Source organism: Panicum hallii, chromosome 4 (assembly GCF_002211085.1).
Source record: "Panicum hallii strain FIL2 chromosome 4, PHallii_v3.1, whole genome shotgun sequence".
Taxonomy (NCBI): Eukaryota; Viridiplantae; Streptophyta; class Magnoliopsida; order Poales; family Poaceae; genus Panicum; species Panicum hallii.
This window is the reverse complement of record NC_038045.1, coordinates 42652373-42679964: the sequence shown is the minus strand read 5'-3', so window position 1 is coordinate 42679964 and position 27592 is coordinate 42652373. Positions and strand designations below refer to the sequence as shown.

The following is a 27592-nucleotide window of genomic DNA, read 5'->3' as shown; positions in this document are numbered from 1 at the left end:
GCGAGCGCGGGCACGGCGAAAAGGGGAGTGGCAGTTTCGCTATCTTGTCGCGAGGCGGGGGCGAGCGGCGACGCGGGGCGGAGCGGAGCCGGGTTGCTGCGGGAGGAAGAAAGGGAAAGCTGACGGGCGGGGCCCGCTCATCAGCCGCCCCGGGGGAAGGTGAAGGGGCATGCGGGGGCGCGGCCGTCGGTGGGCTGGGCCGTGTGGGCCGTGCGTGGAAAGGAGGGAGAGGGAAAAAGGTAAGCGGAGCTGGGCCGCGCTCGTGGGAGAAGTTGGGGGTTACTGGTGCTGGCTGGCTGGCTTGTGGGCTGTGGGCCAAAAGGGGTTTAGGGGGGATTAGAGTTTGAATTTGGATTTGAAGGGTCCATTCAAATCCAAATTCCACTCATTGGAGCACACAAAATGAAAATCGAACAAGAAAATCCAACAACCAATTCAAAGCAAGGAAGATTGTAATTAAATCCAAAAAGATTTCAAACAATCACACTAACATTTAATGGTCCTTAGTTTCAAGTTAAATTGACTAAGATCGTGAGGTAGAGGGTACTTAATCTTATATTTAGGTCCTAACTAAGGCACAACACAAAAAGTTTTTGAAATTCACAATTTTGCAGTAATGTAACATTCCGGAAAACTTCGGGATGTTACAGACTCCCCGCCTCACAAGAATCTCGTCCCCGAGATTAGAGGCAACTTGGGGCTCGAAAGGGCATGTAGCTCAGAAGTCAACTAAAACCAAAGCCTAGGGATTTCGAAAGGTACATACCATTTGCATTGCTAGGTGCAGCCTTGATCGCCCTCCCAGTCAGGTGGGTCAGTCGGCCGCGGTCGGCGGTGCGCGGTGTCTGAGCGGGCTTGCCGGCGGAGCCAGGCGCGCGAGCTGGAGTCGGGGTCTTCTTCTCGGGGCACTCGTAGGACTTGTGGCCCGGCTTGTTGCAGGTGAAGCAAACAAACGGGGTAGCTAGCATCAGGGCTTTTAGCTCTGGCTGCTGGCGGATGGAGCTTCCTCGGGCTTTTAGCTCTGGCTGCTGGCGGATGGAGCTTCCTCCTCCCTGTGTCTGTCCTCCAAAGGTTCTGTTACCCGAGTACTGGCCGTTCCCGCCGCCGAAGTCCCTATTCTGGTGGCTGAAGTCAGGATGGAAACTGTTCCTGGGTGGATGGGATGGTGCATTCCATGACCTCCGGGAGTTCCTGTCGTGAGTTTGGTACTCGGTCTTCCTCTTCTTGTCACTCTGGCAGTCTTCCCAGCCGATTCTCTCTCTCTCCACTGCTATGGCGCGGTTGACCAAGCTGCGGAGCGATGGGTACTCGCATCCCGTCACAATCTGACGGATGACGTGGTGTAGTCCGCGGAGAAACTAGAACTGCTTCTTCTCCTCGGTGTTGGTGTCATCAGCAGCATACCTCATCATCTTGGTGAAATGGCGCTCGTACTCCTCCATCCTCATCGTACCTGAGTCATGGTACGGAATTCCTGGGCCTTCTGAATCATCACCTGCCGGGGCACGTGCTGCTAATGGAATGCCCTGGCAAACTCCCCCCATGAGATGTGTGCTGGGTCATGGTGGGAGTCACAGTAGCTGTCCCACCATGATTTGGCTATACCCTCGAGCTGGTGAACGGCGAGTGCGACGCACTCCATGTCGGTGCAGTTGGTGAGGTCCAGCTTGGTCTCGATCACCCTCAGCCAGTCGTCGGCCTCCATGGGGTCTTCGGCGTAGCTGAAAGTCGGGGCCTTCAGATGGATGAACCTCTCGATCTTGCGCTGGAGGTCCTCTTCAGGCGGGCCATGACGGTGGGCCCCGTGGTTCCTCTGCTCGACCGACTCGGCCAGGAGTTGGAGTAGCTGAGTCTGCCTGTCCATGACCTCCGCGAGGGTTGGCGGTGGTGGCGGTGGCTGCTGTGCGCGCTCGGCGTCGAGTTCCTCGTCGACCTCCTCCTCGTCGGTTTCGTCCTCACTGTGTGCCACCCCAAAGGTGCGGGGTGCGGCACCTGCGGCAGGTCCCCTGCCTCTCCTATGTCCCGCTGCCGGGGCACGTGCTGGGGCAACACGTCCGCGTCCGCGGCCAAACGGGCGGCCTCGTCAGCGTGCCACGGCTACGGCTTCCTCCTGAGCGGCTTGCTCAAAGCGTGCGATCAAACGGTTGGACCTTCGGATCGATATTCCTCTGTACGGTCGCGAGTGGCGGTACATTAGTTAGCAACGTCACTCACCACAAGGAAAGGTAAAACTCAAATACATACAATACAAATTCACTCATTAGGAAAAAGCAAGTAAAATCATAAGAAGCATAAAATTCCACATTCACTCATTCAACAGCACAAGTCCTACACCCATGTTATCCTGAGGTTACAACTAACCTTGCAGATAACACATACTCTAGCATCTAAGATACATCACGAAGGTTACAAAAGAGGGGTGACCGTTCCAGACATCTAGAACTCATCTCCTAATACTACTGCCAGCATGCGACATCGGCAACATGACTTGACTCAGGATAACTTAGCCAGGATAGGTCATCGGCTTACTAGCTTACACCCTACTATACTTGTGGGTTTCCATTGCATGCTCCTAGTCCTCAGAGCGGCAGGGCTTCTTCCTCCTCGGCTTGACGTGCCTCGAGCTCGGCAATCCTTGCTTCTGCCTGGATAAGCTTGTTTTCAGCGGCTACCCTTAGGGCGGTCTCCTCCTGGAGTTTCAACTCCAACGCGTCCTTGGCTTCGCTCATGCGATGCGCGGTAGCGGTTACTCTGGCGTAGGACAAGGTCCACCTCTAGACTTCATTCTCCAAAATCTGCACATGCTGTGTACTTGATGCAATGCCCTTATGCATGAGGCGGCACTCCTTTTCTCTACCCTTCAGCAAGCTATCAATGCTAAGCAAGTAGGCCCCAGTGGTGTGGAGTAGGTGATCTCCCTCACGTCCTTGGTGCGGGGCCATGGCCATTGCTAGGTGAGTGGCCATTCTATCTTCGGCTGCCAATATAGCTCTAGGGATCAGTCTGAAGTGGGTTTCCTTGAACACGGCGTCCCAGTACCTAGTGATGATCCTCTTGACCATCTTCCTAGTAGCTGACTGGATGGCTGTGGTGAGTAGAATGCCTAAGCTGAAGACCATTTCTCCTAGAAAATCGTACTGCTAGATCAGGCATGACAACTAGCTTGACCGTGCTGCAACAGTAGTGCAAGGAAGACCTTGTCACCCGCGTGGAAAGCTTGACACTGTTCATGCTAAAACCGGTGATCCACAGGACGCGCTCCAACCAGACAACTAGCCCCTGACGATGGCGGGCGTACGTTTCTGGCTCGTGGGTCACACCCATCATGGCGACTTCCATAGCGGCGTTCACTCTGTGCAAAATACACAAGCGCGGTGTTAGCGTAGGTGAGAGAATAAATCAAGAGTGGGGGAAAACTGAGTCAAGGTATCGACGAAGATAGTCCAAGGTATTATATTAAGTGGATAGAATCGTATAGACTTTTCCTAGATCTACCGACCATGTCTAAGGCTCGTGCTACGGTCAAGTATGGCTCTGATACCAACTGAAACGAACCGGATTCCCAAATCGAGGAATCTGACTCCCTGTATCATTGTGATAGTCCCTGGATCAAGCGCTATCACATACAGAATACATTTCAGGCATAGTATCATAGTCATACTTCGTATAAGGTCAAACACGGGTTTATTTATTACATAAATCCAAAGGATCTGTAGTATGGAATTTATTACAAGCCTCTCGGCTAGAACAAACAAGCAGAAAGCGCAAGGCGGTGGCTAGATCTTCGGCCGTCCTTCATCTTCGGGAACCATCTCCACAGGTGACTTGAGTGTAGCACGAGCTTCAATCGTACCATCCATCATCGTTGGGGTCGAACTCTGGAACTCTGGGTCGGATCCTGCATCGTACCAAGCTATCCCCAAGGAATGGGATAGGTTCATGTCATCATCTGAATGCAAGCTTTATCGTGATCTATACTATGGATATAACAAAGCTCAAGAGGTAAAGCTGAGGTTTTCCTATGCATGCAATATATATATATATATAAGTATGCACATCTTCTTCCATTCCCGACTTGGGCCCTTCCGGCATCCCGGACTCCCGATCAACGCACACCTTCCAAACCACCAAGTCGATGAGAGAACTCCCTCTCCTCGCATCTCAACTACCCCCTGGTAGGAAGTCATTCTAGAGAGAGGTAGAAGTCATGAGTAACACTAACTAATAAGAGCAACAAAGGAGTAGGGATGTCGATGACCGAGGTCGCAGCTATACGTATAGTTTTCACCCTGCAGGGGTTGTACACCTGGACCCACTCGAATCGACACTAGCCGGAGATTAGCCGACTAATATACGAAACACCGGTCTACTGAAACGGAACTAGGAGCCACGGCACGATCTGGCTTTCCCGGGTCTTGGACGCATCCTCCCACGGGAGGTCGCCCCGGGACTGTGAAGCCTCCCATGCGTCTCGGGGAACGTGAGGTTAGCACCTCCTCCCCCTGCACTGATACTCGATCCTCCCACCGGCTTGGTACCGCGCTTGCTAACCCCGGACCGGGCCCACCCTCATAATGGGTAAGTGGTGTGCACGCTTAACAGATTCCCACAAGTCATAGTTACTCTCACTCGGTCCTTAACTGTCGAAGTGGGCATCTTCGTCAAAAGCGTCTCCACCACGGTGGTCCGCGACTGCACCCTTAATGGGTGCCTCCAACACCTCAACCTCGTAACCAAAAATGTGCCCGCCACAGGTACTCCGTAGGGTGTGCCAAGATACACACCCCAAGCTGTGGCAGAACCAACCTGAATTACACCAGCTCAAGTACGCAAGTCCTCTCTTTCGAGGGCTCCAACGTGCTTCAGACGGTGTAACCCCTTTAGCCTGTCGGGTAACATCCCGATAAACCACCGAAAGCAGGATCCAACAAGGTACCTCGCACGAAGGCGAGTCCAGAGATACAATCACCATCATATTTTACATCTCAAGCACTTATATTACAGGGGATTATAGAATAGCATAAGTTCTGGATTAGTAGAAGTTATTACAAACCAGTTTTAAAGTTCAAGATCACAGCAGCGGAATTCAAAGTGCGATACTATACACGTCGCCAGTATGGACGTCATGCTAAGCCATGGCATGACATCACTCGTTATGATCATTGTTGGCTAGGGACGGGTCCCACTCCACGGACCAACCATTAGGCAAAGCACATGGCCAAGGCATGGGAAGAGTAGGGTCTTCAGAGACATTACCTGAAATAAAATCATATTGCAAGGCTGAGTACTCTAATACTCAGCAAGGCTTACCCGGAATTAGGGTATACTTAGCCCATAACTAGACCATGAAGGCTTAATGGGGTATTGGGTTTTGTCTCAGCTGAAAAGCAACAAAGAGTTGATCCTTAATTTCATATTTTAGCTTTCAGTTTCTAGTTCCTTTAATCATTCTAGGTAAGCACCTACAACTACTCAAGTAAGGTATAGCTCCTTTAAAACATATCTCAGTATTATTCCTCATAGGGTTTCTCTTGTTACTCTATGTGGCAAAAGAGTTACGCAGTCTCAATCTCCGCGAGAAACGGACGATTCTGAATTGAATTTCAACCCTTGCAAGGTAAACCTAACTCACACGCTTGGAACACCAAGAGGTCCTTCCGAAGTGTGGCAGAACCAACCTGAATTATACCGGCTCAAGTACGCAAGTCCACTCCAGAGGGCTCCAACGTACTTCAAATGGTATAATCCCTTGGCCTGTCGGGTAACGTCCCGATAAACCACCGATACAGGATCAAATAAGGTTACCTCACATGAAGGTGAGTTCAGAGATACAGTCACCATCATATTTTACATCACCAGAAATTACATTACAAGAGTTTCCAAAAGTAGTGCGAAGTTCCAAATTTAGAAAGACTATTACAAACTGTTAAAGTTGTGGTTTTTGGCAGCGGAAAACATACGAGATGATGTACAAGACGTCGTCAAGACGGATGTCATGCTAAGCCCGGGCACGACATCACTCCGTATCATCAGTGTTGGCTGGGGACGAATCCCATTCCACAGACCATCCATCTGGAAGAGCACAGGGCCAAGACAGGGGAAGAGTAGGGTCTTCAAAGATATTACCTGAAAAACATATAACTAGCAAGGCTGAGTATACTAATACTCAGCAAGGCTTACCCGGGTTTGGGTATACTTTAGCCCGTAACTAGACTCATGAAGGCATTGTAAAGGTTCTGAGTTTATTTTCAGCTGAACAGCAACAAAGAGTATGATCTACTTTCAAATTTTTAGCTTTCAAATTCTAGCTTGATTATTCATTCTAGGTTAGCACCTACACTAAGCAAGCAAGGTAGAGATTATCATCCATCAAGATTATTCCATCAATAATTACACTTCTTACTCGATGTGGCAGAAGGAATAAGCAGTCTCAATCTCCGCGAGAAACGGACGATTCTGAATCGAATTTCAACCTTGTAAGGATAAACCTAACACACACGCTTGGAACATCCAATGATTGTTCCGAAGCAACCGTTTGCCTTTCATTCCGGGTCGTGGAGCTGGCCACCACAAGCGACTTGCAGGACCGTACGCACACCACTTGTGCAGGACATACGTCTGTAGCGCGACTACATGAACCCGTATTCCTGTCTGCCTTGCAAAACCTACTCCCACACGTCGGTGCATGAGAAAAACCAAATTACGAGTGGTGGAAGGTATGTCCACTTGCCGGGCCGATTGGTTACTAGGCTTACCACTTTACCATATTTCGCGGCATGTGGCTAGTACTTTCAAACGCTTAGCCACCACTACCACACACATCGACCTTAACCACTTTTAACAAAACAGACAGGGTAAACCTTCAGGTCATGATACAGAACATGACCCTGTCCATTATCCTTATAGTGATTGCAGAATTGTAAACAAGCAACTCCTATATCGCGCGAGTGACAGGAAATCACCCGACTTTTACCGGCATCTACGCGATAAGGACTCGGGTACAATACATTGGATTCCTAAGATCTTATGCAACTAGGGTTTCATTTCAACTCCTAGACGTAATGCAAGATATATAATAATAAAATTGTAATAAATTGAAATACTGGAATATGCATCGGGGCTTGTCTTTACTGGTGGGGCTGGAGTCAGGGATGTTAGTATTATTATCTTCCGAACTTTGGTTCGGGGCTTCAGATAATCCCTTGGTGACATTCACTTGGTCTTCAGGAATATCCTCTGCAGACTCCTGGGAGACCTTGTAGGTACTGTTTGCGGAAGCAGTCGTATCTACATGCAATGCAACATTACATTCAAAGTGTGCAAATAAAACTATCTTACTTCACAATAAAGTTGAAATCCAACACTCATTTAACATACTACTCACATAACAACCAGAAAGATCTGAACTAAACTTAGACAGAGCTTTAGGTGGACAACTAATTAAGATGGGCTATTTGTTGAAGACTACCACAGTCGATTGGAAACAACAGAGGTTTAGTTGATAGAATTGGTAAAAAAGGGAACCATCTACACAGTATTAGGAAATCTTCTGATTTCTGTTTGGAAGAGAAAACGGCAGAAACGGTCTCTGTATATAAGCAGAAGAGGTTAGCCAATTTGAGTTTACCTAGGGTCAAATTGGCTGATATGGGTAGGAATGTTAAAAGGTACAGTGCTTCAAGGATAAAACAAGGAAGGATCTTGCTGATTGGATCTAGTTATCAGCATGCTATTGCCTAACTGATGGTCGGTGTATCGGCTTGCCTTAGTTGACAAGGGTGCATCAGGTTCAGCTGATTGACGTGCTTTGGTCGTGCCTAATAGAGGCGTGTCTTTTGTGTTAGCTTACTGATCTAGAGTTGTGTACTTTGGCATGTGTAGCCGATTGATAGGTGCATTGGGTTCCTAATTGATCGATGAGAGCATCGATTACTTTAACAGAGGAGTGATTCCTAAAGCAGCTGTGTCTTAACTGAGATGTGCTTAAGTGTTATCCTAGGTAACTAGGTGTGGTTGTATCGGCTTGATTACGTCAGCACAACAATTGAGTGACGTACAGCCGATTGGAGTGTGGTTGAGGGTATGTGACCGATAGATATATAGCCGATTTCCTAGCTGATAAATCGGCTGATAGAAGTGTGTGGATAAGGATGGGAAAACTAAGGATTGATCGGCCATGTTTGACCGATATGGAAAACAACCAAAATCGGCTTAGATCAGCCGATAGCCAGAATCCTAAGATTGTGTGTACACTTTCGATACATCGACTATGTGCAGCCGATGTAGGACAGAACAAAAAGAATTGTATCGGCAGTAACCGATATTAGAAGGATAACAACTGTATCGGCTAACCAGCCGATGGTAGAAGCATATGAATTGCATCGGCTGACAGCCGTTACAATGAAACATCATAGACTCAAAGGAAACGGATGCTTAGCGGCTGAGCTGATAGCCGTTGCGGAAACATAGCTGCAGAGATGTATTGGATAAGCAGCAGATACACACGGACTAACAAGGATCCCTATACGAAAAGGACCTTAAGGAAACGGCAATCAAAACAAGGACAAGGTCTTGATGGTACGGATATGAGCACTCGTGTGAAAAGATTAACTAGATATCACACATCTCTACTTAAGACATACATCCTATGATTTACTTTTCAGCTACAACACATGCTTAACACACAAGGTACAAATAAAGCATTCATTTCCTAATATTTAACCTAGACCACAAATCAAAGACTTTCAACTCAAGATCACAACATAAAACTTGTAGGTTTTGACCTAAGAATTCAAACAAAACTGATTTTGTATTTTTATGAGTTTCCTACGAATTTCTATGAAATGTAAAAGTTCACTGTTTTGAAATAAAGAAAGCTCTGGAAGTTTTACAGAGAACACCCTAGAACCTTCTAAATCAAAGCAATTAAGTTCCTGGTTGGGGAAAACAGAGAATAGGAAGATAACGATGATGTTCCGGCAAAAGGGGTCGCTGGCATTAGGAAGATTCAGTGGTTCAGGGCAAACCTTGGGGTAGCGCTGGTTGTGGATGAGAACGGGTGGAAAGTGAATTTCCCGTGGTGAACAGGATCGGTGGTGAGAAGTGCTCGATGGTGGCGAGGTTCCGTGGGTGACGAAGAAGTTTGCCAGGGGATTGTAGTGGGTGGAGGATGGCTGGAGGGGTATTCCTCATGGTGACCCGTGGCGATGGCTGTTGGCTTGGCCATGGCGATGATGTTCTGGCATCTAGGGATCGAAGAGGCCCGATGGGGGTCCAGGAGCTTCCTCGAGGTGTTGTGGTCTTGCTCGGGCGATCGATGAGGAATAGGAGCTGCTGGACGTCGTAGATTTTTGAGAGAAGCCGATAGGGCCGGATTGGTTCGCTATACCGACTCCTCCGGGAACCTCAGGGTTCTCCTACTCACGGGCTGAGCCTCCTCTGCTCCTGCACATGCACTGCAGAAACACATCCGGCATGCCCGCGTACCCGCAGGGCCGCCGCGCCTGACCGCAGCCCCTGTGCGCTACTCCCGCTCACACAAGATGTAGCTCTGCCGCCCTCTCCGCCTGCTACGACGCCTTCAGGGTCGGCCTACCGCCGCCACCGGCAGAACGCTCCCGCTCCCCTGGCCCTAGCCTGCTCGCGTGTGGTCTGTTGCCTCTCGCGCGCACGCGGTTGCAGAAACGAGCCGAGCCGGCTGCCGGTCCTATGCCATGTCACACTCACCCCCTCTGCCTCCGCGAGAACCGAAACCCGCCCGCACCAGGGCCATTTCTACCGCCACCCGACGAGCGCCGGCCCGAACACCTGCCAATACGTTGACGCCCAGTAGGAACCCCACTGCTCCCGTGCGAATCTGCCCGCAGCCGCCGCTCCGCAGTCGTCGCCGGTGCTGCGCCCGCTTAGCCACCTCGCAGGCTCGGCACCGGGCCACCTCCAGGTCCTTCACGAGCAGGGCCCCGCCGAGCCGCCGCATCACGGCTCCTCCCGTGCACGCGCCCCTGCGCCTGCACCCGCCCGACGGCGTCCTGCACCCGCCGCTCCGACACGGTGTCCAGCACGCTCGTCGCCTCGTCCAGCAGCAGGACCCTCGCGTTCTTCAGCACCGCGCGCGCCAGCGCGATCCTCCTTGCTCATCGTGGCTCTGCACAGCTACTCCTCCTCCACGCCATTGCCGGACCCGTGGGCCCCGGCTTTGCCGCGCCGCTCCAGCGCCTGGACACGCGCCGACTCCCGCGCCTGCTCCAGCCCAGCGCCGCCGGTCCCTCTCACGCGCGCCGCCAGCGCCTGCTCGCGCCTGCGCCCGTGAGCCGCAGCCACCCGCCACGCCTGCTCCACGGCTCCCGCCCGCCCGGTCGCGCGCCGCGCCTGCGCCGCGCCGGCTCGCTCGCCCGCGCCCCGCGCCCCGCAGCCGCCCGCCTCGAGCGGCCGCGCCAGCTCCCTGCGCCCGCGCCACCTGGAGCCGAGCCGAGCCGCCCTGCGCCGCCTGCCGCGCGCCCTGTCACCACCGGTCCACAGGGAAGGGAGCCCAGGGCGCCGCCGCCTGGAGCCCTATCGGCCGGAGGCACACAGTGGAAGGGAGGTAGGGGGAGAGCCCCCAGATAGAGGCGCCCTCCGGTGGGGAAAAGAAAGGGCCAGATAGAAGAGGAACAGAGAGAGACGAAAAACAGAGGAGAAGGAGAAATAGGACTTCCCAAGGACTTATGCGCAAATTTAGAAAATTGCAGGGACCTCTTGGTAAAGTAAAATTTCTCATTAATCTAAAACCCTAATGAAGAAATGCCCAAAATGAAAGTTGGAGAGTTTTTCAAACTCTACAACATTGCTTTAGGGCTCAACTTCAAAAACTCAAAACTTATACTTTTACACATGAAATTTTGAACAAAGGTTGGATTTGAATTACTTTTGTCCTAAAGAGTGTAACTTCATTACATTTAGGTCTTAAATGCAAGCATTTATGACACGTCATGATGACGGGATAGACACGTCATAATGATTGGATAAACATATCATGATGACTTGCACCTTTTTACACTTTAACCCTGAGTAATTTTGAAAGTTACTTTTGTAATTCAACTACTTGCATAAAAGGACTTGTACTTTTATAAAAATTACACAAATACCCTTAATTTCACAACTTTACCCAAACTTTTACACCATTCAACACATACATTTCTAATACAACTTTTGGATAAATATAAATATTTTTTTACAGGGAATAAAGTAAGAAAAACATGTTTGCAAAACCACCCTTCACTTATTTTGAAGTTGCCTCCTATCCAATTACATTTTGCAAAAACAACCCTAGTTTTTCCCTAATTACAAAACTACCCCTTTTACTTGCACTTTAAATTTTCAAAAGCTTCACATAAGTATACACAAGCTTTACACTAACAAGCACATACTTCACACTAACAAATAATATGCCTAGTTTACAGGTACTTTACTGTCATAGCCTTCCCCCCTAAAAAGAATCTCGTCCCGAGATTCAGGACGAAAGACTTTTAATGGAAGAGAAGCAAATCACCCATCAAAAATGGCAGGAAGCAATCACACCAGAGAAACTTCATGTTGGCGATAAAAGCCGTTGAAGTATAACGAGATGAGTATGACGAAAGCATGAATAGATTGTACATGGATGAGTATGACGAGAGAACAGAGAGAAAGGTGATCAAGTTCTCATAGAGTTGAGATCACAACATGAGGACGATAAATGTCGGCGACATTCATCACAAAATTTATGGATAGCAAGTGAGGATAGTATGAGGGATTGATAAGTGATGTTTGAAACATTCCTGCTCAGAGTTTATTATCTAATGATTTGGATGATGTTGATTGCAAAACATGCCTATTTATACCGATGCAATCAAGGAATAATGACAAAATGCTCCAACTCAGAGTGCAATGCTCGATATATAACCATGAACGTGATGTACTGTTGAGATGTATAATTGCAATGATGATGCAACACGAGAATGGAGGATTCCATGCACGACCGAAATGGTGCATATGACACAATGCAATTACCATGATGTTGGCCGAATGATGCATACACCATGATGTAAGAATGACAATGCTTGCGATGTGTGCACGTAAGAAATGCATAAAGTATGATGCATACCCTCATGAGTTAGTGACGCACATGACTCGCACCCTGCAACTGTTCTCTCATAACTAACACCTGGGTAGTCCTATATCCTTGAGCGAGGATCAAAAGTTAGGACACTAGTAAGGTTGCATAGAAAGATATTGCAGTGGGTTATGTCACATATACCTAGGCACCAGTGCGCTCCTAATGGCTCAATCATGTGGCTGCAGCGCACATGAGGCCTTAGGTCTCGACACGGCATCATGGTCATGTGATTAAACACAACCGCAAAAGAGGAGTGACAACCCTGTAGTGCCAACAGCAACAAGATAGACTTAGGAAACGAAAGACAACCCGAAGTTGTACTGGAGGCACACCCGTTAGTCAGTCTACGGATTTTCGATGACGATGCAACACCATGCACTGACCAAAGATGGTATATGTTATGATGCATGACTTTTGCTAGGAGAATTGTATTCAAAAAGTAATTATTGTTATAAATCTTTTTAATTTATTCAAAATTATCAGAGCAGAAATTGAAGCTGCAACTTTCAGATGTTGTAACCAGAATAGCCAACAATATAAGGTACAACATCAAGAGAGGATAGATGAATCACTGAATAATGGATTGAAGGGTTTGCTAACAATTTTCAAGGTTTAACCATCAAAGGAAAAGCTCAATGGTTCTGCCGAAACAGATTCAAAACAAGATCAAGGATTTGATTTAGCTATCAAGCTAAGATCGGCGATAAGGTCCAAACATGACCCAACCCATTTGATTCACAAAAGATCTTCTCAACTCTAGGTTAGCCTAGCAGATTACGTTGGCTCCTACAACTCAAAGTTTAGGCAGGCATTTAGATACAAGCAACATATTTTAGTACAACAACGTAACAAGCAAGGCAATCAAATCAATCCAGAATGACATGATGCATGCACGTTCTATCGTTCCTTACAACTAAAAATAACTGCCAAGTAATCTTGGTCTTACGTGGTTAAGTACGGTGGCATCATATAAATACGTCTCTCCCTGTAATATCTAGTCAATAATCCTAACCGTTCAGAACCTATCGAATCATGGTTAACATTCCTGCATAAATTCACAAGATATATATACCGAACCTTTCATGCCAGCATGTCATAAAAGCGTCCTCAAACATTACTGTTCACTATAGAAATAGCATCTGTACAATTACCGCCATACAGACAACGTTAACATGCGTTATCGAGATAACGTATTCACGGGGGTACCGCAAAAATGTGGGGTATTGCTGTTCGTACCCCGTACCTAACTATGTACTCCCAATGTAGTCAACCGAAGTTGGTATGTTGGCAGCATCTCAAGTAGGCCACTACTTGAGAAACAGCGTTCGGTTCGCATCACCGACGGGAAGGCTAACTCCCCAGTTAGCTGAGGATCCTTAACTTCTTACCTCACCATCAAAGGTGTCGTTACAGAAAGTAAAGTTGGGTTGTGCATGAATTTAAGTTTTGACAGAAAAGTAATGTTGGTAGTTAGGGTTATATATATGTATTATAGCCACCTCTATTTCCCTCATAAGCATTACCCTAGGGCTTTACGTACTAAGCACAATCCTTAACGAATCCAACGCGGCTTTGCCAAACATTTTGTTGGTCAAAATTTTATACTGAAAGCATTTTTAAGGTAAAATGTATCTCCAGAGTAACCTTATAGCTCTGATACCAGCTGTGGCAGAACCAACCTAAATTATACCGGCTCAAGTACGCAAGTCCACTCCAGAGGGCTCCAACGTACTTCAAACGGTATAATCCCTTGGCCTGTCGGGTAACGTCCCGATAAACCACCGATACAGGATCAAATAAGGTTACCTCACATGAAGGTGAGTTCAGAGATACAGTCACCATCATATTTTACATCACCAGAAATTACATTACAAGAGTTTCCAAAAGTAGTGCGAAGTTCCAAATTTAGAAAGACTATTACAAACTGTTAAAGTTGTGGTTTTTGGTAGCGGAAAACATACGAGATGATGTACAAGACGTCGTCAAGACGGATGTCATGCTAAGCCCGGGCACGACATCACTCGGTATCATCAGTGTTGGCTGGGGATGAATCCCATTCCACAGACCATCCATCTGGAAGAGCACAGGGCCAAGACAGGGGAAGAGTAGGGTCTTCAAAGATATTACCTGAAAAACATATAACTAGCAAAGCTGAGTATACTAATACTCAGCAAGGCTTACCCGGGTTTGGGTATACTTTAGCCCGTAACTAGACTCATGAAGGCATTGTAAAGGTTCTGAGTTTATTTTCAGCTGAACAGCAACAAAGAGTATGATCTACTTTCAAATTTTTAGCTTTCAAATTCTAGCTTGATTATTCATTCTAGGTTAGCACCTACACTAAGCAAGCAAGGTAGAGATTATCATCCATCAAGATTATTCCATCAATAATTACACTTCTTACTCGATGTGGCAGAAGGAATAAGCAGTCTCAATCTCCACGAGAAACGGACGATTCTGAATCGAATTTCAACCTTGTAAGGATAAACCTAACACACACGCTTGGAACATCCAATGATTGTTCCGAAGCAACCGTTTGCCTTTCATTCCGGGTCGTGGAGCTGGCCACCACAAGCGACTTGCAGGACCGTACGCACACCACTTGTGCAGGACATACGTCTGTAGCGCGACTACATGAACCCGTATTCCTGTCTGCCTTGCAAAACCTACTCCCACACGTCGGTGCGTGAGAAAAACCAAATTACGAGTGGTGGAAGGTATGTCCACTTGCCGGGCCGATTGGTTACTAGGCTTACCACTTTACCATATTTCGCGGCATGTGGCTAGTACTTTCAAACGCTTAGCCACCACTACCACACACATCGACCTTAACCACTTTTAACAAAACAGACAGGGTAAACCTTCAGGTCATGATACAGAACATGACCCTGTCCATTATCCTTATAGTGATTGCAGAATTGTAAACAAGCAACTCCTATATCGCGCGAGTGACAGGAAATCACCCGACTTTTACCGGCCCTAATTAGCAGAGCATCTACGCGATAAGGACTCGGGTACAATACATTGGATTCCTAAGATCTTATGCAACTAGGGTTTCATTTCAACTCCTAGACGTAATGCAAGATATATAATAATAAAATTGTAATAAATTGAAATACTGGAATATGCATCGGGGCTTGCCTTTACTGGTGGGGCTGGAGTCAGGGATGTTAGTATTATTATCTTCCGAACTTTGGTTCAGGGCTTCAGATAATCCCTTGGTGACATTCACTTGGTCTTCAGGAATATCCTCTGCAGACTCCTGGGAGACCTTGTAGGTACTGTTTGCGGAAGCAGTCGTATCTACATGCAATGCAACATTACATTCAAAGTGTGCAAATAAAACTATCTTACTTCACAATAAAGTTGAAATCCAACACTCATTTAACATACTACTCACATAACAACCAGAAAGATCTGAACTAAACTTAGACAGAGCTTTAGGTGGACAACTAATTAAGATGGGCTATTTGTTGAAGACTACCACAGTCGATTGGAAACAACAGAGGTTTAGTTGATAGAATTGGTAAAAAAAGGAACCATCTACACAGTATTAGGAAATCTTCTGATTTCTGTTTGGAAGAGAAAACGGCAGAAACGGTCTCTGTATATAAGCAGAAGAGGTTAGCCAATTTGAGTTTACCTGGGGTCAAATTGGCTGATATGGGTAGGAATGTTAAAGTTACAGTGCTTCAAGGATAGAACAAGGAAGGATCTTGCTGATTGGATCTAGTTATCAGCATGCTATTGCCTAACTGATGGTCGGTGTATCGGCTTGCCTTAGTTGACAAGGGTGCATCAGGTTCAGCTGATTGACGTGCTTTGGTCGTGCCTAATAGAGGCGTGTCTTTTGTGTTAGCTTACTGATCTAGAGTTGTGTACTTTGGCATGTGTAGCCGATTGATAGGTGCATTGGGTTCCTAATTGATCGATGAGAGCATCGATTACTTTAACAGAGGAGTGATTCCTAAAGCAGCTGTGTCTTAACTGAGATGTGCTTAAGTGTTATCCTAGGTAACTAGGTGTGGTTGTATCGGCTTGATTACGTCAGCACAACAATTGAGTGACGTACAGCCGATTGGAGTGTGGTTGAGGGTATGTGACCGATAGATATATAGCCGATTTCCTAGCTGATAAATCGGCTGATAGAAGTGTGTGGATAAGGATGGGAAAACTAAGGATTGATCGGCCATGTTTGACCGATATGGAAAACAACCAAAATCGGCTTAGATCAGCCGATAGCCAGAATCCTAAGATTGTGTGTACACTTTCGATACATCGACTATGTGCAGCCGATGTAGGACAGAACAAAAAGAATTGTATCGGCAGTAACCGATATTAGAAGGATAACAACTGTATCGGCTAACCAGCCGATGGTAGAAGCATATGAATTGCATCGGCTGACAGCCGTTACAATGAATCATCATAGACTCAAAGGAAACGGATGCTTAGCGGCTGAGCTGATATAGCCGTTGCGGAAACATAGCTGCAGAGATGTATTGGATAAGCAGCAGATACACACGGACTAACAAGGATCCCTATACGAAAAGGACCTTAAGGAAACGGCAATCAAAACAAGGACAAGGTCTTGATGGTACGGATATGAGCACTCGTGTGAAAAGATTAACTAGATATCACACATCTCTACTTAAGACATACATCCTATGATTTACTTTTCAGCTACAACACATGCTTAACACACAAGGTACAAATAAAGCATTCATTTTCTAATATTTAACTTAGACCATAAATCAAAAACTTTCAACTCAAGATCACAACATTAAACTTGTAGGTTTTGACCTAAGAATTCAAACAAAACTGATTTTATATTTTTATGAGTTTCCTACGAATTTCTATGAATTGTAGAAGTTCACTGTTTTGAAATAAAGAAAGCTCTGGAAGTTTTACAGAGAACACCCTAGAACCTTCTAAATCAAAGCAATTAAGTCCCTGGTTGGGGAAAATAGAGAATAGGAAGATAACGATGATGTTCCGGCAAAAAGGGTCGCCGGCATTAGGAAGATTCAGTGGTTCAGGACAAACCTTGGGGTAGCGCTGGCTGTGGATGAGAACGGGTGGAAAGTGAATTTCCCGTGGTGAACAGGATCGGTGGTGAGAAGTGCTCGATGGTGGCGAGGTTCCGTGGGTGACGAAGAAGTTTGCCAGGGGATTGTAGTGGGTGGAGGATGGCTGGAGGGGTATTCCTCATGGTGACCCGTGGCGATGGCGGTTGGCTTTGCCATGGCGATGATGTTCCGGCATCTAGGGATCGAAGAGGCCCGATGGGGGTCCAGGAGCTTCCTCGAGGTGTTGTGGTCTTGGTCGGGTGATCGACGAGGAATAGGAGCTGCTGGATGTCGTAGATTTTTGGGAGAAGCCGATAGGGCCGGATTGGTTCGCTATGTCGACTCCTCCGGGAACCTCAGGGTTCTCCTGCTCATGGGCTGAGCCTCCTCTGCTCACGCACATGCACTGCAGAAACACATCCGGAATGCCCGCGTAGTTACCCGCAGGGCCGCCGCGCCTGGCCGCAGCCCCTGTGCGCCACTCCCGCTCGCACACGATGTAGCTCTGCCGCCCTCTCCGCCTGCTGCAACGCCATCAGGGTCGGCCTACCACCGCCGCCGGCAGAACGCTCCCGCTCCCCTGGCCCCTAGCCTGCTCGCGCATGGTCTATTGCCTCTCGCGCGCACGCACTTGCAGAAACGAGCCGAGCCGGCTGCCGGTCCTATGCCATGTCACACTCACCCCCTCTGCCTCCGCGAGAACTGAAACCCGCCCGCACCAGGGCCATTTCTACCGTCACCCGAACACCTGCCAGTACGTTGACGCCCAGTAGGAACCCCACTGCTCCCGTGCGGATCCGCCCGCAGCCGGCGCTCCGCAGTCGTCGCCGGTGCTGCGCCCGCTTAGCCCCCTCGCAGGCTCGGCGCCGGGCCACCTCCAGGTCCTTCACGAGCAGGGCCCCGCTGAGCCGCCGCATCACGGCTCCTCCCGCGCACGCAGGCCTGTGCACCGTCGCAACATCCGCCCGACGGCGTCCTGCACCCGCCGCTCCGACACGGTGTCCAGCACGTTCGTCGCCTCATCCAGCAGCAGGACCCTCGCGTTCTTCAGCACCGCGCACGCCAGCGCGATCCTCCTTGCTCACCGTTGCTCTGCACAGCTACTCCTCCTCCACGCCGTTGCCGGACCTGAGGGCTCCAGCGCCTGCTCTAGCCCAGCGCCGTCGGTCCCGCTCACGCGCGCCGCCAGCGCCTGCTCGCGCCTGCGCCCACGAGCCGCAGCCGCCCGCCACGCCTGCTCCACGCCTCCCTCGCGCCCGCTCGCGCGCCGCGCCTGCGCCACGCCCGAGCCGCCGCGCCGGCTCGCTCGCCCGCGCCAGCGCCCGCGCCCCGCGTGCCGCAGCCGCCAGCCTCGAGCGGCCGTGCCTGCTCGCTGCGCCCGCGCCCCAGCGCCGCGCGCGCCGCCTAGAGCCAAGCTGAGCCGCCCTGCGCCGCCTGCCGCGTGTCCCGTCGCCACCGGCCCACGGGGAAGGGAGCCTTGGGCGCCGCCGCCTGGAGCCCTATCGGCCGGAGGCACACGGTGGAAGGGAGGCAGGGGGAGAGCCCCCAGATAGAGGCGCCCTCCGGTGGGGAAAAGAAAGCGCCAGATAGAAGAGGAACAGAGAGAGAGGAAAAACAGAGGAGAAGGAGAAATAGGACTTCCCAAGGACTTATGCGCAAATTTAGAAAATTGCAGGGACCTCTTGGTAAATTAAAATTTCTAATTAATCTAAAACCCTAATGAAGAAATGCCCAAAATGAAAGTTGGAGAGTTTTTCAAACTCTACAACATTACTTTGGGTTGTAATTAAAAGCAACAACCAATTCAAACTCTACAAGAAAATCCAACAACCAATTCAAAGCAAGGAAGATTGTAATTAAATCCAAAAAGACTTCAAATAATCACACTAACATTTAATGGTCCTTAGTTTCAAGTTAAATTTACTAAGATCTCGAGGTAGAGGGTACTTAATCTTATATTTAGGTCCTAACTAAGGCACAACACAAAAAGTTTTTGAAATTCACGATTTTGCACTAACGTAACATTCCGGAAAACTTCGGGATGTTACAAGTGCCCTAGTGGCCGGGTGTCGCGCTCCACAAGATCGTGGTAACCGTAGGAGGTGGTGTATCGGTTGCTAAGCCGCAGCATCCTTGGAAGGCTATAGTCGGGCCGTGAACGTCATCTCCTCCATCAATCGAGTTATCCCACGCCTCTCATCGAAAGATCAGGAACAAACCCTAGCGCGTTCGCATCATGTTGTCTGTGCAATTCGTCCATTTTACAAACATCTTGAAGTAGCCTTACAAATCATTATATCAAATTATTTGTATTGTCACTCATTATGTAAGGCCAGTCTCAGTGCACAGTTTCATGGCATAGTTAGCAAGACTAAGAATTACATAACTGTGCAAGATGAGTTTCATAGTGATAAAACTCCTCTCGCATCCCATGAAACTCCCCCTCCTTTCTCCTTATAATGATCCTACCATATCAAAAAATTTGCTGATGTGGTATTGACATTTAATATCCATGAAACTCCACATGAAACCCCCACTAAGACTGGCCTAAGCTATTACTTGATGTAATATTGATGCACCAAATCACCTTAAGTTACTATTCCCATTGCCATTGGCGTGAAGGCCCCCACACGACTCAACGATCAGCTCCTTGCCGGAGGCCAAGAGCCCCGGCGGTAGATGATCATTGCGCTGACCATCGCCGCCAACCCTTCCTCTTCCGCCAGTCTCATTGTTTTCACCATGATTTTAATCAAGATCTGATATGAAAATTGTACTACTAGTGACTATTTATATTCACATAAATATTGTTTAGTTGTTGGTTAAATACTATTAAAAGTCTAGGTTTTAGATGGAATAATATTTCTCAGTTCTTTAAAGGTCTTATGTGGGCAACTGAAGCTGCTAAACTAGGTTTTAGATGGAAAATAGGGAATGGGAAGAAAATTAGATTCTAGGAAGATAATTGGTTAGGAGGGTCTAGTTTAGCTATACAATTTTGGAACCTCTATATTCTTGTGAAAGAACAAACAAAAACTATTGCTGAACTCTGGGATGGGGTGAACTTGAAATGCACTTTCAGAAGAACAGTGAATGCTAGGTTACATAGGATGTGGCTGGAGGTATAATAGCTAGCTTCTACAATTACTTTTGTAGAGATGGATGATAACGTGATCTGGAATTTTAGATCAAATGGTCTCTATTCATCACAGTCTTTATATAAGATCATAAATTTTAGAGGGATAGTTCCTGTTTATGTGTCTAATGTTTGGGATTTGAAAATACCTCCTAGGGTGCAATTTTTCTTATGGCTGCTAACAAACAATAAGAACCTCACTAGGGACAACCTGGGGAAGAGGAAAAAGTTAGAAGATGAATCGAGTTTGTTCTGCAATGAAAAAGAAACCAATCAGCATCTTTTCTTTGACTGTGTGGTAGCAAAAAGGATGTGGAAAGAAACCTCTGCAATTATTGATAAGGATATTGTTAATAGTTTTGAATCAATTGGTATCTACTGGTTGAGTAATAAAAGGTTTTTGGTAGTTAACATGCTTACTGCTGCAGCCATATGGAGTGTGTGGAAACAGTGGCGGAGGACCTTACGTGGCAAGGTATGGCAACCGCCGTACCTACGCTCGGGAATCGGGAGAAAAAAATTTAGGCCGCCCCTGCCCCTGCTCCCCCCGCGCGCCGCCCCCTGCTCCTCCCCGCGCGCCGCCCCCGCTCCCCGTGCGCCGCCCCCTGCTCCTCCCCGCGCGCCGGCGCTGCCCCCTGCGCGCCGCCGCCCCTGCTCCCCCGCGCGCAGCCGCCGCCTCCCCCCCCCCCCCCCCCCGTGCGGCCGCCCCTGCTCCCCCCGCGCGCCGCCGCCCCCTACTGGCCTGCTCCCCCCCCCCCCCCCCCCCCCCCCGCTGCCGCCATACCACGATTTCGTCGCGTCCTCCGCCACTGTGTGGAAATATAGGAATGACGTGTGTTTTCGAAACCTTTTATGGCAGAGTATGGGGAAGCTCCTGATGAAGATAGCTATGCTTGCACAGAATTGGATAATTTTGTGCCCAGCAGACGAGACACGAGATGGAGCACTATCTGAGCTCTCTGAAGGCCAATGCAACAAAGCCAGAGATGCTGGTATTGCCAGTCTGATGATCAAAGAAGCAGCCTTCAGAGGATGATAACAAGCTGGAAGTTGAATAAGACTCCTCCGCGCCCTGATCAGTGGCTGGTGCCTGAAGAACACAGGAAGCCAAAAGATGCGCTGGGGAGATGGTGATGGCGGACAACTGGGTTCTACCGGCAGTAGAAAATCTGTGGCTGGTCTTGTTTTTTTAACTCTGTTTGCTCTTGGGGTGTGGTGGTCTTGACGCGAGCTTCTAGTTTCTGAGAACTTGAGGCGTGTGTAACACCCCTGTTTTGCTGTACTGAAATTTCTGAAACGGTCTTTTGCATTGCTTCAGACGGGGCTATGCCCCTAAAACTCTAAAAAAACTATTAAAAGTATAAGTGTCCAGACTCTAGTTATTACAAAGGCGAACCGAGCATTCGGCTTGCTTCCTTCAGGCGCCGATGCCGCTGTTGCGTGTGCCGACGCGGCTCGGCCACGTCGCGCCATCGCCGGCCACGGATGACGGAACGAAGCGAACCCAGTACGGCAGTACCCAACCCACTCGCCAGCCCCTCGCACTGTTTTCTTGTTCCCAGCGTGCGCCAAAAAACATCAGAGCCCCCTGCCACAAAAGCTGACCGAATACCGATGGCGGCCCGGTGCTACACGGCTGCCGTGGTCTCCTCTCCCATAGCAGGAGCCCCCAGCCTCCCCTCTTTCCTCCCCGCAACCGCCGCCGCGGCGCTTCCCTCGTCGCGTCCAAGATCGAGAGGAGCGTGGCCGTGCGGAGGAGGGCACCGCCACAGGCGAGCCGCCGTCCGCGCCATGGGCTCCGCACCATCGTCGTCGTCCCCGTCACCGCAAACGCCGCCAGGACAAGCCCAAGGTGCTGTACGGTTCTTTCGCCTCCCTTTTTCCTACCACAAGTATGTTTCTCCTGCCTTCGGGGTATGGAACGGTTGGATTGGTATCCCAGGATGCGGACGACTTCTTGATATAGATTCTTCCGGTTCTTGTTCTATATAAACTGCAGACGATGAACGGATTAGAGCATATTCAAAAGACTTTTTATATCTTTAGCAATAAATATAATTAAAAATTACCCTCCGATAGCCTCTTTCTCTTTCGTTGGATATCTAAATATATATCTTCTCTATTTTGAGATTTCTCGCTAGCCAAAGATGGAGAGCGAGAATGGCTCTCTATTCCGAGATTTCTCGCTAGCCAAAGATGGAAAGCGAGAATGGCTCTCTAGACTACCCGCAAGATATAGAAAAGCTGTTGGAGAGTATAAAGATATAGAAATAATTTTTACTCAAATAACTCTCTAAACGATGATTCAAAGAGTAGATTTTAGAAAGACTCTTGGAGATGCTCCTAGTCCAGTAAGATATAGAAAAGCTCTTAGAGAGTATAAAGATATAGAAATGATTTTTACTTAAATAACTCTCTAAACGATGATTCAAAGAGTAGATTTTAGAAAGACTATTGGAGATGCTCCTAGTCCAGCTATGTGGGTGGAACAAGGGGTCAAAATTTGATGTTCATTAACCTATGCGAGATTTGTGTGGCTAGTCATATCCTGAGTCCAATCCCGACGGCACTGCTAGCGCCTAGACGTCTGATGGATCGGACGCTCAATTGCAACAGATCTCAAATATAAAAAAAAAATGTAAGATTGCAATATTGGAAAAATGCGAAAAGAATAGTTGAATGTAAACATCGTATTCCGAGAAAAAAAATTCCCGCCGCAACATGGAACGCATGTTTATGCAACATTCCCAAACAAAAATCACCAATCACCATTGATAGGTTGAGATTGAGCATAGTAAAACATTAAAACATAAATACTGCAACATCAAAGATTAACAGATGAAACACCAAAAATTGACTATTGCAACATTCGCACATATCTACAGCACTTGCAACATTCAAGAATCTCTACTGCAACACCATGAGGTACCCATTGCAACATTCCAAAATCTCTATTGCAACATCATGAGATACCTATTGCAACATCACCACCCGGTGCTCTCCTGCCACAGTCTTTGCTCCTCTTCTGCAACTTCCCGGAGTTGCCTGCCATGGCCGCCGCTCGGAGTTCATCCGGCGGCCGGCGTGGCTCACCCCTAGGGGGGAGCGGTGACCAGGGCAGGAGAAGGCGCGGGGAAGCAGCGGCCCGGCCCCCACCACGTGCGCCCCGCCGCCCGGAGGGCTGGGGCAGGAGGACAGGATGGGGCTTGCCGGAGGCGTCGAGCGAGGAGGTCGTGACAGCGAGTGAGGACCTCGCTGAAGGCAGAGGGAACGGAGGGAGCAGCGTCTTCTCCTCCATCCCGCTCGATATGTCGCCGCCCTTCTTGCCGGAGCGCCTCGCCGTCTTAGGGAGCATGAGCGCCGCCTGGTCGGAGGGGAGCACGGGTGCCGCGCGGCTGGTGGGGAGCAGGAGTGCTGCGGTCGTGGAGAGCAGCGCGTGCTGCGCAAGTGCGCGAGCGCCGCCGTGCTCTTCCTGGCGCCACGAGGGGCCTCCATCGCCGCCTTTCTCACCGCCTAGGCGGGCGCATCGGCGGGGAGTGGGAGCGCGCGGCGGCGAAGCGTAGCGGGCGGCGAGGTGGCGCGTGTGCGGGAAACAGGAGGTGTGGGGGAAAAGCAGTGCAGCTTATTTTACCCGTAGGATGGAAGCGTTGCTTTGGACGGTGGACGGGGCGTCCGATCGATCGGACGCCCTATCCTTAGCGTCACCGAAACTAGACAGTAGGGCTCCAACTACTTATTTCCAGTATGGGTATGTGCTGCTTAATTTCAGAAAATGGTGCAGATTTCGTGATATAACATAACATAACATTGGATTATAATGGTGCAATGTAAAATCAAGGCGCCAAAACTAACCCTACAGAAGCATGAACGCACTCAGAATTTGCCTTTTTCTTGTATTGACCGAGGAAGCTCGAAATTGACAATGTCTAAAGAATTTACATTATTCTGATTTTGTTGAAAATATTATATCTTCTTCTGTAAAAGATTGTTTACTACTGTACTTTGTTACATCTGGTAAAAGTGAGGCTGTTAATTAATATTGCCAACAAGATGCATGCATGTTCTAGTTTTTCGGTTTGTCACTTCATTAAAATAGGTAGTGGTCAAGTGATATCATTGATGCTTGAAGAGAAAGTCCTTGAGATTAAAAAAAATCTGCCTACATTTGATATCAATGCTTGACGAAGTATTGCTGAAACAGCTACTATTCTAATTTATTGAAACAGAGAAAGCGGACTATAAATCCCTAAGTGAAGAGGAGTGGAAGAAGCGGCTGACTAAAGAGCAGTATTACGTTACTCGGCAGAAGGGCACGGAGAGAGCATTCACTGGGTACGTTGCCAAGTGGCTATTATTCCAATTTCTCCGCAATCTGTTCAAATTATTAATCTTTTTTGGTGCACCATCATAATTCAGTGTTTCTGCTGCTGTTAAAACAGTGTTTCTCTGTTTTTTGTCATATATCAGGGAATACTGGAACACTAAAACCTCCGGCATTTATTACTGTGTCTGCTGTGACACGCCTCTATTTGAGTAAGCAATCCACATGAATAGCCAAGAGAACGCATCTTCATATTTCTTCATTTGAAATTTGGAAGATACTTGTTTCTGCGCTGAAATCTCATTGGGGTGCTGCTCATTATTCTGAACTACTGGGGTGTTCCTATTGGTTCAGATCATCGACCAAGTTCGACAGTGGTACTGGATGGCCCTCCTACTATAAACCGATTGGCGACAATGTGAAGAGCAAGCTTGATATGTCAATCATATTCATGCCCCGGACCGAGGTGCTTTGTGCTGCCTGTGACGCCCATCTGGGGCATGTCTTTGATGATGGGCCACCACCGACAGGGAAGAGATACTGCATCAATAGGTGTAACTTCTACCTGTTCATAACTATGCTTGCCACTATGCCCTTACATAGGTTAGGTTTGCACAATTTTAGTTTTGCTGCCATGGGTGTGATAAGTTGGGCAAAATATTGGCTACCGTAGGGATTTTGACACAGGTCGGATTGTAAGCTTTTGTGCTCACTTTTTTCATTTTTGGTTGCAGCGCATCTCTCAAACTGAAGCCACAATAATCGCTGGATGCTTTAAGACGAAGTCAACTGTAACTTCTACCTGTTCATAACGGGATGTTTCGATGTATTTAACTTTGTTACGTGTGCATGTAAAGTATTAAGAGTGAATTACCAATAACATAAATGCTAATATTGCAGCATTGTAGTCCCTTGTTACGTGTGCATGTAAAGTATTAAGAGTGAATTACTAATAAGATAAATGCTACTATTGCAGCATTGTAGTCTCTGAACCTTGAAAAGAAGAGCTTCATTGTAGCCTTAATTCATTATATTTGTGATCTTTGAGATCATCGAGTTCCCCCATATTTCTTTATGAATGTGTTGGCACGAAAACGAGTAACGCACTCGGTGCAGCGCGTAGGTGCGCACTTGCAGTGGGGGAACTCAGTTAGATCGGTCTTTTCTGGGCAGCCCAACGAGGATCCAATGAACGACCAGATCAGAACGTCCTCAAACAGTGGGCTAGGGGTTTTAGAAAAGGGAAAAGTAATAGATTGATTCATTTTTTATCGATGGGATTCCCTCAATCAGCTATGGCCCTTTAAATAATAGGGAGGAAAGGTCTTACCTAATTAGGAGTGGAACACTAAAAAATCTGTGTTAAAATACAATTTCTAACTCAAAATGTACAGCTGGGACGATCTGATCGCCCTGCTACACAGGTCTAAACTGCTTTTCTCTAGGTCAAGTCTTGCCGAAGTCGTAACTTTCTCATCCGAACTCAAAATTGGACGTTCTATATATGCATTTCGATCGACTTGACGAGAGCTACGCAATGGTGAAGTTAAAATTGTATTTTGGCAAAGTCACCTCAACCGGTCTGACCGGTTTGTGCACACCAGTCGGACACTTTGAAACTATACCAATTTTGATCGTCAATATATACCCCTTGTTTTTTGGTAATTTTTGAATGCTAAAAAATAATCTTCTAGAACCAAATTGCCTATGAATGATAACGAACAATACATCAGCCATATACTGCTTCTAAAGCCGATAAATGTTATAGGACATGAAACCTGCTCTAATTCAAGGTGATGATGAAACAACTGGCTTTGGCTTCCATACCTGCTTAGCAGTTTCTGGCCTTGCTGGTTGTAACGCCCCGGTTTTCATCTTCTAATTAAGCGAGGTTAATCAAGATCAGATCAGCTAGTTGACTAATTAATTAACCAGCTAAGCGAGCAAGTAAATAAGAAAAGATGAATAATTTCCCTTGGGCTAGGCCCTTATGCTCTCTCTCTCTCCTGCCGACCAGCCTGCTCCGCCTTTCTTTTCCCACAAGTAGCTCGATGATACTCCATTCATGCGTCGTCTTCTTCCTGGCAACTTTGATGCATGCTGCTGCTTCTGCTACTATCATCGCTGCTGGCCTTTCTTCTTTCTTCCTCTCGTAACAGCACAGTGCTGCCCATGTCGCTTTCCTCTTGCTCTACACCGGCATCCTTGCTGCTGCTGCAAATCAACGCCGCCTGCTTGCTGTTTGCTGCCTTGCTGCCCTCCGTTGCAGTGACTTTCTCCAAGTCCAACACCCCGCTGCAGCACCAAGCAACGCCACTTGACCTGCTGCCGCTCGTCGCCGTTCGCACGGCACGCCAAGGCAAGAATCCCGCTGCTGCCCGTCGCTGCTGCGTCGCCTCGCTGCCCAGCTCCTCGTGGCCGCCGCTCGTCGTGACGCCGCGTGTGCGTGCCGGTCAGCGACCAAGCCGAGCATCCCGCTGTCGCGATTCTCCAGGCCGCCGAGCGTCTCGCTGCCCCACCTAACCCGTCACCTCGTTGCTCCCCGTCTCGTCGCGACGCCGCGTGCACGTGCACCTCGAAGCTACAGCGGCAAGCCGCGCCTTTCGCCACTCGCCCACGTGCTCGGTGCGCCGCGGGTCCCCGCTACACCGGCGACCAGCGCTGCACGCCGCTGCACTCCCGTCTATAAAAGCCGCCGTGAGCTGCCATAGAAACCCCCTGCCGCGCCGTTCTTGTTCGTTCATCTTGCTGGTAAGAGCCGAGCCCTTCTTTCTTTTCTTTCTTCCCCGTTGAGCCACCAAGTGCAGAATCAATCTCCCTGCTGGAGCTGCGCCGGCCAGCCCAGCCACCCATCTAGCCTTCCCTCCACCCGAGCCACCTGCCCAGTCTGCAGCCGGGCCAAGAGCCCTTCTTCCCCGCGCCCTCCGTGTGTGCCC

At 48.5% G+C, this 27592-nt stretch overlaps 1 protein-coding gene across 1 annotated transcript; it reads left to right on the top strand.

The window, feature by feature from the left end:
* Positions 1–21882: 21882 nt before the first annotated feature.
* On the top strand, positions 21883–25644 carry LOC112891069 (peptide methionine sulfoxide reductase B1, chloroplastic). Its single transcript, XM_025957970.1, has 5 exons — positions 21883–22187; positions 24562–24667; positions 24803–24868; positions 25011–25208; positions 25391–25644. Exons 1-5 carry the CDS (start codon positions 21950–21952, stop codon positions 25416–25418), a joined length of 636 nt encoding a protein of 211 aa, XP_025813755.1. The 5' UTR covers positions 21883–21949; the 3' UTR covers positions 25419–25644.
* Positions 25645–27592: the final 1948 nt, after the last annotated feature.